Here is a 14,784-nt window from a genome sequence, read left to right on the forward strand (position 1 = left end):
ATCTCTCAAAACTTTCCATTTTGGGTACTTCACCACTTCCCCCATCCCTTGAAGGAATCCCACTCCAGGAAAGTGTTGAAAAAGAGAAGTGAAAGGCTTTACTCTAGCGTTGCCGCTATAGCTGACCACCACCATAGTTTCTACGTTCTCACTCTTTTGATCAGATTATAATTAATGCACAAATGAAGAGAAGACTTTTTCGAAAGTGTTTTTATTTTAAAAAAATATATATATATATATATATATATATATATATCCTTCTCATAGTTTTCAAACTATTTGGAAAAAAAAATTATATAATATATCTCAGAATACGATTATCTTTTATGAAGAGGTTGGTGCACATACTAGAGAGTAGTTGGGGACCACTGAGCTGACCAATGAATGAGTTAATAACTACTGCAGGTAACAAGTAAACTCAACCAGGTGGTCAAAAAAGAGGGCTTGAAAAGGGTTCATAATTGCAAAGCTTCAGACATTATTGCTGAAGGTCGGAGGAAGGATGGGAAAGTTGGTGGCGTTTGCTGCTTTCTGTTGATAGTTTTATCATAGGCTGGCTTGACTGACATAGAGCCAGACAACATATGATACACCACAACCTATGATACATCACAGGATAAAAGGTTTACAACTTGGAGTGCCTATAAAAGTTCCACAAAGTGGCTTTGTTTCACTTTCTGATCCTACCATAAGTGGTTGCTATTAATGCTATGAAGCTAGTAACCGATCAGTACATATGGGCATAAACTAGGAGCGAACTCTAATGGAACCATCATATAGAAATTAAGGGCCTCTTTGGCATGTTACCAATTTTCTTGAATTTATTTCAATTATAGAAGTTTACATAGTAGTCGTTGATCACATCCCTATTAAATAATATCACTATTGAGTGATCAAGAGACTCAATTATATAAGTTGCCATTCCGTTCAGCAATCGATAGTTGAATTCTACAAGTAGACAAAGAATATGGGCATTGATATTTACCAGAGTAATATATGCATAATTTACACTTATCATTATCCATTTTTTATAATAAGAATTAATTTAATTGTCTTAACTTATATATATATATATCAGTGAGAGTCGAGAGCCACGATTAGTCCTACCTATCGAGAGAGAAGAAGAATATACCATATCCGTTTCTCAATCAAAGAGAAACGGGGTGCCTCGTTTCCCCGCCAAAACGGGAAACATATTTCGTTGTGGTTTATTTTTATTTTATATTTGTCGATCTAAATACCCGTCCTTTGGATGGGCCAATGGCCTGATAGTGGTGTGATGTCTCTCTCGTAATTATAGCCCTCCACTGACTGCATTTGCCGTGAACTGATTCGAAGGACCGAAGACAGCGACACGCCATCGGACCCATCACGTTGTTTCCGAGAACCCAAAAAAGACGAATCCCCTTTCCTTCTTTCTCCTCCCCTCCCCTCCCCAGTCCCCACCCCCCTATCCCTTTCCTCGCTTTAATTATCCCCTGCTAATCTCCCCCGTAATCCCATCAATTATTGCATTACCCAAATAGGAAACAAGGAATCTAACCAATCCTCTTATCGCTCTGTCTCTCTTGCTATCTTTTACACACAGATGAGTCATAAATGATGCAACGTGAGACCAAACAAATTAAGCTTTGGTGTGACACACCAAGTATCATTGGCAGTAGTAAAAGGGAAAAGAATAAATCTTTGAGGTGGATCCAAACTATCCAAGGAAGTTGCTTCTATTTCCTCTCTCTCACACTTGTATCCCAACTCCACTTTGCCTGTTTCCCATGTTGGAACACAAATGGGAATTACCTCATTTACAAACACAATCACTGGAACAGTAGGGGGATGGTCCTTTGGGTGTAGTAGTAGTAGTGGTGGTGGTAGTACTAGTCTTTAGGTGGGTCGAGTTAGGGAGTGGAACCCATTCTTCTGCAGCCAAGTTGGGGCTGGTTTTACTATCTGGGGTGGGAATCCTGATGATGCTGCAGCTGTGGTGGCCAACAATTGAGGAGTTGGAATTGCTCCGGCTGACAACGGCGGCCAACCGCTACCGTTGCCCCAACTCAATTGCCTTTGTTGTTGATCTTGCTCGCCGCCGATCGACAAAGAAAGGCCTCCTCCAACCCTCATTCCATTGCTGCTGCTAGGAAACTGCACAATGGAGCAAGAAGATGGATAAAGTAACACAACCAGAGACTATGATGTAAGATGTAACACAACCTTGAATGCATTTTAGGAGCTACCCACTTGGTAATAACTAGGAGGACCAGACTGCTGCTGTATGATTTGGAAAGCTGGGGTGGCTTCTCCAATCCTAAGTTGTGGGTATCTATAGATTTCAGAAGGAGGGATTGAGGACTGGATGTAGCCATGGTTGACTGGGAAACTTGTTGTTTTGCCTTCTCCCTCAGGCTGCTTGAACTTGTCAACAAACTAGTGGGAATAAACAGGAGACTTAACATTATTGATTTCAGAGAACGACGGAAAAAGAAGTTATCCATCGAATTGAATGATCCTGACCAGGGTGGATATGACTATTCATACCTTTGGATTAGTGCTTCGAGTGTTCATCTGCCATTCTGGATTGAAGGCCATTGGGAGACCCTGATCTGCTCCGTGAGGGCTGTCATCTCCCCTCTTGGACCCTGAGCTCCCTAGAGAGAGGTCTAGATTGTGTTCATTGTTGTCAGCTGCAATATTCCCATAGACATACATGAACAGCAATTCAGAATAGAGGTATTGTAAAGTTTTTGATGACTTGAATTGAAAAGATAACTGCTAGAATAACTCACAAGTGGAATTTAGCTCATCTGCGTAAATGCTCGGATCAAAGTTTGTGACTGCATCCTTCCCGTTGCATTTTATTGCAGCTCGGTCATAGGCTCTGGAAATCCACACAGAAGAAGAATCTCTTAACACACAAACTGAGGATATTGTACTAGTACTTGTGAGAGTCTTGCGAGGGCTAATAGAAGATACCTTGCGGCTTCCACTTCAGAGTCAAAAAGACCCAAATAAACATATCTGCTCCAAAGCCATGAAATTGGAGTTACCCATAAAGAATACAAAGAATGAATCATTAAAGAAAGGAAGCCAAAAATCCTTAGCATGGAAGACATACATACTTCTTTCCCAAGAACTGGCCCATCCTAGCCTCCCATCTTCCACATTTGTGCAAGGTAACACCTCTATATTTGGAGCTTCCTCTAGGGAATCCTGTGCTCTGGCGTCTAAGCACATGAACAAATTCCTCCTTAGTTAAATTGCTCATCTGCCAAAAGACCAACAATTCCTGTCTTATCAGATTTTTAACCTAAGGACATAATTATACAAACAACACCAATAAGTTACTCCACTTTACCTGCTTCATATCCTCCTCGTAGTCATCCAAGCTGAAATTTATATCAGCATCCACACCGCGAAACTTGATCGCTGCTCGATCGTATGCCCTGTTCATAGATTGGGGTCATGATCTTGAGGAAAGGCGGCAACTTTATGCATCAGATGTTCCATTAGAGGAGATGGGGAAAGGAGTTACCTTGCTGCGGCATGAGCAGTGTCAAATCCACCTACAGAATTAGAAGCCGTCTCAGTTCTGGAAACCAAAAGAAGGGAGAAAAAAAAAACTAATTGTTTTGGAAAGTTGCTTACCCAAATAGACTTGCTTTCCACAATCCCTGCACATAAATGGAGGAGAAGGAGAACAAACTGATGAGATGTTCCAAATCGGAAGAAAATAAATGGAAACAAAGAAGCATAGGAAGAAACCCCAAAACGGGTATCAGATTCCAGCCTCTCTTCTTTCCACTTTGGGGAAGGGGAAGCGAGAAACAAACCATATGTGCGACTCCCATCGTCCGGTCCTCCGGTAGAATGTGACCCCCCGGTACTGCGAGCTCCTCGACCGCGGCCCCCGCCGGCTCTTCTTCATGGGCTGCGACGTCTCCGCCGACTTCCCCGCTGGCGCCGGCTCCGACGACTGGCAGAACTTGACCCCAACCCAGTGCGCGCAAGGCGGCGGCGGCGCCGCCTGCCCCCCTTCCTCCGCCTCCCCCCCGCCGCCGGCCTCCTCTACGGGGAAGAACTGGTGGGTCACAACCGCCGCCGAGTTCTGCTGTGAGGAGGAGCTCTCCTCCTCCTCCTCCTCCGAGCAGCAGCCCTCCTCCCTCATCTCATCCGGCGAGTCGTTGAGATCCCACATCTCTCCCCGCTCTCCTTTGAAGAAGAAGAAGAAGAAGAAGAAGAAGAAGAAAGGGTAAAGGCGCCTCCTTTAACTTTAACTTTTTTGTTGTGATTTACTTCTCGGTTCCTCTCTGATGAAATCTAAAAAACCTAGTACAAGAGACTGAGGCAAAAAAAAGGTAGCAGAGTGGGAGAGAGGTAATGTCCAAAGAGGCACCACTTTTGCCAAACTTAGTGCTCCCCAACGATTTGGGGGAGAGCGAGGTAAAAAGAGTATATAATCATCTTTTCAAATAAATACAAAAACAAATAAATTAAATAAATAAATACCCCCCACTAGCCTTCTCTTTTAGGTAAGTATACGTAAGCTAATGGGAGTTTCGTGTGCTAGAGTAAATAGGGGGGAAAAAAGATTTTATATAACAAGTCCCTATCTTAATCCTAAATCCCACGTTAACTAAGATCGAAAAGTATAATTTGTGTGTCGCCTAACCCCGAGGCCCCAGATGTGAGACTTGGCGAGCAACAGGATGGGAAATATAAAAGGACGGCTTACTTACTTACTTACCGTCTCCCGCCCTTTGGCTTAAACCCCTCGCATTAACGTCGGATTTCGTGTGGGCATTTCTAATTGTCCTCTTCGTTTGGTGCAAGGTGGTGGTGGTGTTGAGTAACACGGCATAATAAGCCAAGCCCCCATGAATTATATATATATATATATGAATGAAAAAAAGAAAAAGAAACAAACGAAGCTTCATCCAAGTGCCAGATAATAAAGCGCAACAACAAAAGCTACCAGCAAAAACGTGAAAATTATGAATTAGTCTCGCCGATTACATTGCGGTTTACCTACCAGAGAGAGGGGGAAGAGAGAGAGAGAGGGGGGGAGTGCATCAAAATGGCATACCTTTCCTTCTTTAGAAATAAATGTCACCTCAGCCTTGTTTGGACCACCAAAACACTCCCACTTATTAAAGGCGATGCTTCTTTCCCAGGATGGAAAGACCAAACACCTGACCCCATCTAAAGTTTTTTACGTGATTCTTATGAATCTAACTATATTTTTATTAAAAGCCATTCTATCGTCTAGTATTTTTTTTACATATACATCGTGAGCTTATTAGCTAATCCTAGACTAGGCAAACAAACGAATTTTTATAAATAGAATTTAACTATTAAACTACAGTAGTCTGTCTTTTTATTACCTAATATTGCCCTGGCCAACAATCTACCACCAATTTTTTAGATAATTTACCTAATAGCCAATCCCACATTATTGGAAGAAGACAACTCCACAATTTAGACAGCTAAAATGACTGAATTAAACAGAGAGGGGGAAAAAATATATATATATATATATATATATATATATATATATATATACATGGAAAGATACCATCTACTGTTGATGTGTGCTGATAATCTAGTGTACTAGGAATAATATAGGTAGACTAGGAATTGCCATCTGAGCCCATATGCCAAATTGCAACTTTCCGACCTTTTTTCTAATCCTTGTACTGCTACTACCTAACATGGAGGGCTTGATTCCAAACCACTCTGCCCCTCTTTTCAAATTAGGAACCTACCTCCCCTCTTGTTTAGTTTGCCAGGCAGGTACTTTTATCACTAGTTTTATTCAGGATTAGAATAACTTAGATATGTGGCTAAGTGAAGGGTTGGGTGGCAAGGGAGTGTGGACCGTGTGGTAGTTGGCTAAGCGAGGGGCATTTGGGGGAATTGGATTGAATAGAGGTCCACCCACACCCACAGGTCACAGCAAGGGCGTCAGAAAAATATAAAAGGGATTAACTATAGTAAAAGGAAATTAAAGGAGGGGTTTTTTCAGAAAAAGTCCCATCCAAGAGTACGGGAGAGAGCCACGTTTCCCTTTTCTGGAGGGAGTGGGGGGGCTCATATCGTAATACATGCAGAGCGACCTCGTATCGTTTCTTTCTTCACCTCTTCTTCCATCGGAGAGGATACGAGCAATTGTGTAAGATATTGAGAAAGGGGAGGGGGGGTGTGTGTCAGATAGCATCTGCTCACCGCCCAATCCCGCACCGCCACGAGTACCACGTCGTTTCGCAATTCCCCACCCGTGGTGTTGGTGTTGGTGTTGGTGTTGGGGTGGGTGTGGGTGTGGAAGAGAGGGCCGATGGGGGTATTAGCCCACTGAAGAGCGGATCCGCGGCGTGCGGTTCGGATGCTAAGTGTCTTTAGCTTTTTGAACCTCATTGGTCACGTAGTTGAAATTTTATGCCTTTCCTTTTAAATGGTCGCTTGAACTTAGAAATGGGGTTCCCGTGAGGCTCAGTTCAGATGCTAACATTTCTCTGTATTTAATTTGGGGATAGTTGCTCTGATCATTTTGGTTCATCCTTTGTGGTGTGTTTGTGTTTGGTTGACAACCAAGTAGAAAAGAAAGTGAAATTATAGTTTATCACGATTGTTGTATTTGGGTAAAGAATATATAATGGAATGTGGGTTTTCCACTTTATTAAAATTATCTAATTTCTCTCTCTCTCTTTTTTAATTTTGGTATGTATGAAGAAAGTGACCATTTCTATAGTTTTATATATTGGATGTAATTATTAATTATAATAGTTATTTAATTTCCGCAACCACTTATGACCCCACCCTATTATAATTTTCTTTCTTATCTTTAGTGAGAGTTTTCTTTTGACATTGTGGTCATCAATCTCCATCCTACTCCTCTCCTTTATCCCCACTAGAAATTACGTAGGTCTTCCACCTCAATTTCAGTGACTATTAGATATTAACTAGCATTTCTTTCTTTTTATTGTTCTTTGATAGTCACACATTACTTACCTTTTTTTTTTCTCTTTCCTATCTTGGTGTTGTTTTGCTTATTGTTATTCCTTTTCATTGCGATCACGTTAGAGCTGCTGGACATTAGACATTTTTATATTTATATTCCTACTTGGGTTGTATGATATGCTGATCTTTTATGTGTGCGTATATATATATATATATATTCTCGAGTCTCGACTCGAGTTGTGAGAGCTTACCTAATAAATAGCCATCTTGTCTCCTCTAATATTTGTTTCACATCATGTTTGTATCTTTAAATTATTAGGGCTAGATACTCTTTTTATTGTTATAGACAATTCCATGACTTCTCTCAATATTGTCACATATCACATCTTATAATTCTTTGACATTATAAATAATATATAACCACCTATCTTCTCTAATTTTTGTTTCACATCATGTTTGTATCTTTGAGTTACTAGGGCTAGATACCCTTTCTATTATTATGTTGTCTGTTACAGACAAGTCCATGACTTCTCTCAATATTGTCACGTATCACATCTTGTAATTCTTTGACATTATAAATAATAACTAGCCTATGGGCTATTCTCTTAAGGAAAAAATTAAATATTTTTAATTTTTCAAACACAAATAAATCATATTACTTACGGTACCTTTTCCTCTATTTTTCACATAACAAACACACTTTAATATAGTAAATGATTGAAGAGTCTATATATGATATTTAGAAAGGAGGCACGTACATCTATATATATTCGATCTGAGTCTTGCATCTAATGATGATTTGACTCACATTATTCAATCCATTTGATCTACAGGCTTCGAAATAAGTAAGTTTGACCAATATGATACATCAACTTTTTTATTATATGAGATCTTAGGTAGAGTGAGTTAGATAATAAGAAGCTAATTGTCCCCACTTACACAGCATTTGCCACACCATGCATCTCTTCGTCTTCTTGGAAACAAATTATTATTGCTTGACCACCATGTTTACAAACTGCACGATAAGAAAACATCTCAAGTTCCCAACCCATAAGATGGAGCAAGTTTGCTTCATCGAGTCTACCCAAGTACAATTAGAATCAGAAATTTGACAACGAATTCAGGAATACTTATACAAAACGAGTCTTTTAACTATCCAAGTACGATCTCATTATTATCATAAACGTGTTGATTAGTGACGTACAGTAAGATAAACAAAATGGCAGTCATTTAATTAAAAAGTTGCTACTTGTTAATTTCTCGTACAGCAGTAGATTCTTGCCACGTCGTTCAGACGCCAACTCTGTGGCAAAACTCAAGAATCAAAAAACCCTTTTGGGTTCTCACACGCTAATGTATAAGATTTATGCGTAAAATTGAAGAAAAGTGATGAATAATAATATCTACCACTGAAGAATATATCGAGAGGAGTCTCGTAAATCGCCTAATAATATCCTGTTTCTTTTAATCCAACTTGAAGATCGACCACATCACGACATAAACGAACTTATACGGATCTAAATTATAAAAAAAAAAAAATCCACACCATTGCACTTGGCCACTTAAAGAACCTAATCTCCTCTCTCAGATGAACTCATGCATGACGCCAACTGCCAAAATGGCCAATAGCCTACGTGTAAAACGCCTTCGTACCCTAGAACTGGAAAGTCTCTTTCCCTTTTAATACAATTTCAGAGCAACGCAGGGGCTTAAATGCACATGCGACTCGAAATGGGAGAAGAGTGGGAAATAGATAATACTATATCCCGGTCCTCCTCGGAATACGAGTATCGTGAGAATAAAACTATGGTAAACTTTATATATATATATATATATATTAAAAAAAACTTATTATTTAATTCTAACCGTCAGTTATCATAGAGAAAAATGAAAGCAATTATAAATATAAAATAATATAAGATATTTTTGAAAAATAAATTGATCCGTTTGTTCGACGAGAAGCTATCTATTCCTGGTTAGGTTTAGGCATTATTGGAGAGGTGGAATTTGGGATTTGAGGGGGGGGACAAAGCTTCAGGGTTAGATGATATAGGGAGATCTATTCGCAGCATCATGATTGGCTAAAATGGTAAGATGCCATGCCCTACCTCGTGTTCTTGCCCTTTTGATTGTTTCCACTTTCAGGGTCTTATTTGTGAGAGTTATGTCAACTTATAAATAAGTTGCAAATAGTACCAGATATGTTTGTTTGAGAAAATATAGTGATAGATATGTATTCTAAGAAGATGCCAAATGACACTTATTCATCCAATTTTACTGTGTCAATAGACCCTAGTAGAATGTTTTAGGTTAAATCGCGACAGCTTAAGCTTTTAAATTTTAGTATAATTAAATATTTGATAAGTTGACGCAGTATCAAATCAAGAGCGAAGGCAACATCAATATTCTAAATAGTTCTTAAAATAAATCCCCGCCTATTTAAACACGTCATACATAAATCTCTCTTAGATCTCACACACAATTAATCTTTTTTTACTGTGGAGTTTCTTTTTCTTATTTACCGTTTCAGCCAAGTTGAGTAGAGAGTATACGTCTCGTTCTAGTCTGATAGATTAAAATGCACATGTTCATTACAAGAGAAAGTATATTGATCAATAACATTCTATATTATTTAATAACACGATTCTAACCAAGATAAGTTATATTAAATCTATCTTCGGAGTTAATAGCATTCGTGCGAGGCATGTCTTCATATGTTATGTTGAAAAGTACATTAATTACCAATATATATATGCATGTATATAAGATCTAGCCTTTTGTACTATAAATAAGCTAGTCAACTTATATTTGCAGTGCATCTAATGGAGAGATTACATAATAAATAAACACATGAGGGGCTTAATTACATCAAAAGGAAAATCAATCCCATCTCAAAGTTGAACTCAAGAAGGCTGCCAAACAATTAAAGGAATGGGTTATATCATTCGTTTTAAGCAATGGATTATAATGTGATATTAGAAAATAAAGAAGGGAAAATAGAACGAGAGCTCTAGGAATAAGCTCACTTAGCCGTAACACGGATCGTACAACAGTTAAAGCAGATGCTTTAGAAATAAGGCTCTCGTTTGGCTAATCAGCAGCACTACGTAAAAAATAGCACGAGTCTTAAAAGACTAAGCGGTCCAATAAAACACAAACTCAGTCAGAAATAGGGAATCAAGAATCACCGGCGTTTCCAAACAAATATTTCTTTCGTACCTTTAAACTTATCCCCTTTCTCCTATTCAATTCAGAGGACAATGAGAGAGAGTGAGAGAAATGGACATGTGAGTTGATATGGGGGAGGGGTGGAATAGATAAGGCTATCATTGTCCTCCCTGGAATAGGAACAATGTGGGTCTATAAATAATCCAACTAAGGAATCCGATGAGATATTATTCCTAACAAGTAACAATTCTATGTACCTTATACGTTGAGTTGGTCTATGGGGGTGAAGACAAATTAAACCCTTATCCGGCCCACTCTTGTCATCTCAATCTTTATCGGCGTGTTTGTTAAGATGGAATAATCTCAAATTTTTAAGTCTAATGTGATACTTTTTTACGACCATATACATCATAGAATAATCATTCATCTAACAATCTATTCTATGGTAAATATAAGTATTTTGTATAATTTAGAAGAACAGGTAAAAATTTGGTAACTAAAACTTCTGAGTGATGGATAGGACACTTAAAAAGGAAGATTCAAGGAACAACAACATAATAATAATCCTACTTGAATATTTTACCATTCCTCCTCCTAACTTATACAAACCTTCAAAAAATTATTTATCTTGTTAGTATATATATATATATAGTACCCACTTCCATTTAAGATTTCCCAACGTGAGTCACGAGTGGGCGGGGAATTAAATTTGTTATCCAATATATGTATATGTTCATACATATAGTTTACTGTCCTCCAACTATATTTTACCAACCCTACCCAACAATACCACACCATCTGATCACAAAAGAACGGCCATAATCACCTCATGAGATGAGATCATAGAGCAGAGCAGTACTTGATTGGACCATTTGAACCATTTCCTCAGATACCGACAAGACATATAATTTTTTTAGATGATACCGCTAAATATTTAAAATAGCTACGATACTTTATTAAGTTTGATAAAAAAAAATTAACGATATCATTTTAGTTATAAATATAAGAATTAATTTAAAACTTTAAAAAATAGAAAAATAAAATAGTTTTAAACATAAATATAAACTAATAAAATATATTTAACCCGACATATAATAAATATGGGCAACTAGAGCCTACTTCTAATATTGTTTTATTCTTTCTTATTGCCTGCAAACTCGGATTGCCACCAACCAACAATGTATGGGGGACCAAATATAGAGCCAGCATCTCAAAGACTTCCATCGTGGGTAATAATTAAAGCCAAATGTAAAAGTCTTCTTTCTTCTTCTTCTTCTTCTTCTTCTTTTCTTGGCAACTATCACTATGAATTATTAAAAAAAATGATCTCTCTCAAAATTTGTTTGATGAATAGGTGGCCAGGTCATCACCTCTTCCAAAACCTGCCACCAAAAAAAGGTGCTTTGAGTCTATGTACGCACCTGTTCGTGAAATAGTTTTAAGATTGATTCTTTTAACCCCAGTTTCTGGGCTTTGAGAATGGACAAGAAGATCAATAGTTGGATGTAGGTGAGTAGCGTAATATTATATTTTTCTAGTGGTTGATGCAATTCTAGATTCTTTAATGGATGATGATCTTTTGTAGGTCTTTTGAAGAATCATAGTAAGTGCTGAAAAATAATTCTTGCCGGTGATTAGGCTTGATGAGATTTATACGTCCTCGCCTCAAGAATACTATTCTCTAACTTTTTTAAATGCTAAATAATATTTCTTTTCCCCAAAGATTTTAAAGAGCATTTAATATTTTCACATAAAAGGCTTTCAATATATAAAAAGGAGGCTTAGTCAAACAAACTATAAAATTAATACACTTTTATAGCCCATAGTGCATAAAAACTATATATGCATCTTTTACTACACACACACACACACACACACATATATATATATATATGCCAAGCTCTAACGCACCATTTATACTTTAACAATTTTTAATTTTAAGCTCTAATCTAGTTGGACACCTCACTTACCTGCTTTTTAAGCCTACTCTATCCAAGAGTTTATTCTGTCAGTTAACAAACTAATAATACATATCTCGCTAAATTTTATATTAATTATCTACTAAAAAACTCTATCTAAGATTAAAATATTCCATCAGAATCTTTCTCAAATCCCCTCCTGTTTAATAATCTCTAGCTTAATTACTTTCCAATATTTAATGTGAGATGTGGGTGTTAGGGTCCACACACCACACCAAGGAGTTGGCCATTTGCAAATTGCAAATACCTAGGGTGGTCGAAAAGGAGAGTACATAGATGCCTCAACTTGGGACATTAAATGGTACTTTAATCCCGCATACCAATCCAAAACCTAGCATTCTGAGTACGTTGCAAGAGAGGTGTCATGACTCCTTGTTAAGTATATTCATTAGCGGATCTCCTCGTTTGCTATATATATACTTGGCCAATTCCGAACCTAGCTTCTTTCTGATTAACAAAAGCTCCACAAAGGGTGGGACCATTGGCCTCCAGTTTGAGGAGACGTGGAAGCCCTAATGCCACTCCTCTGTGGATTAATTATAATATATTCCCTCGTCTCTTTTGGATAGAATAATGTAATATCTTATTATAAGTGTACGTGGGTCTCCATATTGGGTTAATTTGCTCCACTTTAATTAATCGTCACATTTCTCATTGAAGCTTGTACCTACTTTTCACCATTTGCATGGAGAGTGAGATGAGAGAGCCAAAGAGAAGGGGGGGGGGAGAGAGAGAGAGTGGACAAAGGTGTAGAGGGGACCAGACATAGACATCTCAAAGGTTGGCATTGAGGGGAATAAAGCCAAATAAGAGAAAAGGGTGTCTGGTTGTTAATTTACTCTCCCACATGGGATAATAGAGAAACATAGTGATCATTAGGTGAATTGTATCAAATCTTTTCCTTTAATTTGAGTCCAGCCTTCATGAATGAGACCTTTCAGAAAGGTAGGGTTGTAATGAATGTTGTTGTACCATGAGAACCATGCAGCCAGTCAGTATTTATATGTGATTTATATTTAACTCTAAGATTCATTTCACTTGATGAGCTTTTCTTATATTTTCTTTTCTATTGGAGAAAGTGGTCCAGTTAGTTCTGTAATATTCTCAATATATCTCGGATACTCCATGCACCAACAGTGAGATAAAAGAGTTTGGACTTGTTTGCTGCCCCTAAAGAGAGGATAATTAATGTTGTTGGAGAGGAGATAGATAGCTAGAGAAAGAGGGGTTTGTGAGTGTGGCTTTCCACTTTAGTGTGGGCCCTGCCCTTTGTGGTGATATTTCTTAAAAGTTACTAACCTCGACTAATGACAGAGAAGAGGATGGAGTACGTATGGACGTCAAGTAGCTAGGTTGGCGGTCGTATGGACCATCCAACTTACTAGAATGTATATATAAAAAAACACCTTCATAGCCTTGATTAGTTACTTCTTTTTTGGAACTCCTTTCTTCTGTGATCTGAAATTGACTTGGCTTGTCATCTAAAGTTTTGTTGGTTTTAAAAGTCTGCTAGCATTCAAAATGGGCTGTTTCTGGTCTGGGCTAAAGGTCTAGCATTCAAATGATCCTTGGGCTTTAGGTATTGCCCAATAGGTCTCTCTGTCTCTCTCACCATGTCCAAGGAATTTTCCATATACTCTCTCTCTCTCTCTCTCTCTCTCTCTCTCTCTCTCTCTCTCTCTCTCTCACCATGGATCTCCTCTCTCTATCTCACCATGGTTGAGAGACCAAAAAGAAAAAAAAGCTCCTCTTTGATTTGGCCAAGGCTGCTACCTCTTCTCCTCGCTAGATCTCCTTTTCACTCCCACTGTGCTACCACTTCTAAGCAAATAGTTTTCAACACTTGGTGCGTCCAACGAGCATTGTTTTCTCTACTAACCTTAGCGTCGGTGTCTCCAAAACCTCCAACCATTGTTTTTTACGTGGTATATATATATATATATTTGTAGTGCATCACAGTTGCATGTTTGTCTGCTATGTTAGTGGCATTTAATGCAAGGTTAGAAAATGTAAAACCTATGTTGATGGCATGCGTATATAAAACTTGTGATGTTGTCATGTTTGAATAAAAGTTGTGACAGAGGCATGTATGAATATATATATTTCTATGTCTTGTTGAGATATTGCATACTTACAGGATTAATTGCTGACTGCATTGTATGTATATGCATACAAGTGTGCATAGTTGTATTTTAAGTATGCATGGTTGTTTTATAAGTATATACTGATAACATATTATTGTATAATGCTGACTTAGTTATAATGTATTTTTGACTTATTAGTATCTATTGCTGACTTACTGGTATGGAGGGGTGGTAAGAACTCTACCAAGATATTTAGAATGAAGTAGAAGAATAACTTAATCAAAATTCAAGTGAAAAATAGATGAAAAATCACTTCATAAGTATCACGTATTTTACAAGTCCTAACAGAGAAAAATGGATGGGTCAGAATAACATCTTGCACAACCCAGCGGCATCTAGAGGTGATAATCATCGATTACTTGGGCTGGGAGGGTAAAAGCTTAGCCCATGCCGCTCATTACTATTTTGAGTTTGGGCCAGACTAAGCCCAATTTCAACTCGAACTAGGCTTAGCTTGGTTAAAATGGGTGGGTTCGAGTTGGGCACGAGCGAATTTTGCCCTATATTGATATTATATAAAATTTCTCAACATAAAGCGTAGCTTA

General features: G+C 38.0%; 1 protein-coding gene across 3 annotated transcripts; it reads right to left on the bottom strand.

Annotated features, from left to right (window-relative positions):
• Positions 1-1,624: 1,624 nt before the first annotated feature.
• LOC140790414 (APETALA2-like protein 5) lies at positions 1,625-4,847 on the bottom strand. Of its 3 annotated transcripts, none has more exons than XM_073140493.1 (10): positions 3,825-4,847; positions 3,640-3,665; positions 3,527-3,557; positions 3,350-3,437; positions 3,114-3,259; positions 2,968-3,012; positions 2,781-2,872; positions 2,533-2,678; positions 2,236-2,421; positions 1,625-2,139 (listed from the first exon to the last, which is right to left on the bottom strand). In XM_073140493.1, the coding sequence occupies exons 1-10, from the start codon at positions 4,187-4,189 to the stop codon at positions 1,882-1,884; spliced, it is 1,383 nt and encodes a 460-aa protein (XP_072996594.1). In that variant the 5' UTR covers positions 4,190-4,847; the 3' UTR covers positions 1,625-1,881. The 3 variants fall into 3 exon arrangements, with proteins under 3 accessions (XP_072996594.1, XP_072996603.1, XP_072996611.1); XM_073140510.1 differs by having other exon boundaries at positions 2,008-2,139; positions 2,209-2,421; XM_073140502.1 differs by lacking the exon at positions 2,236-2,421.
• Between the last annotated feature and the right edge of the window lie 9,937 nt (positions 4,848-14,784).

Source organism: Typha latifolia, chromosome 1 (assembly GCF_019914945.1).
Source record: "Typha latifolia isolate L0001 chromosome 1, TyphaL0001v2, whole genome shotgun sequence".
Taxonomy (NCBI): Eukaryota; Viridiplantae; Streptophyta; class Magnoliopsida; order Poales; family Typhaceae; genus Typha; species Typha latifolia.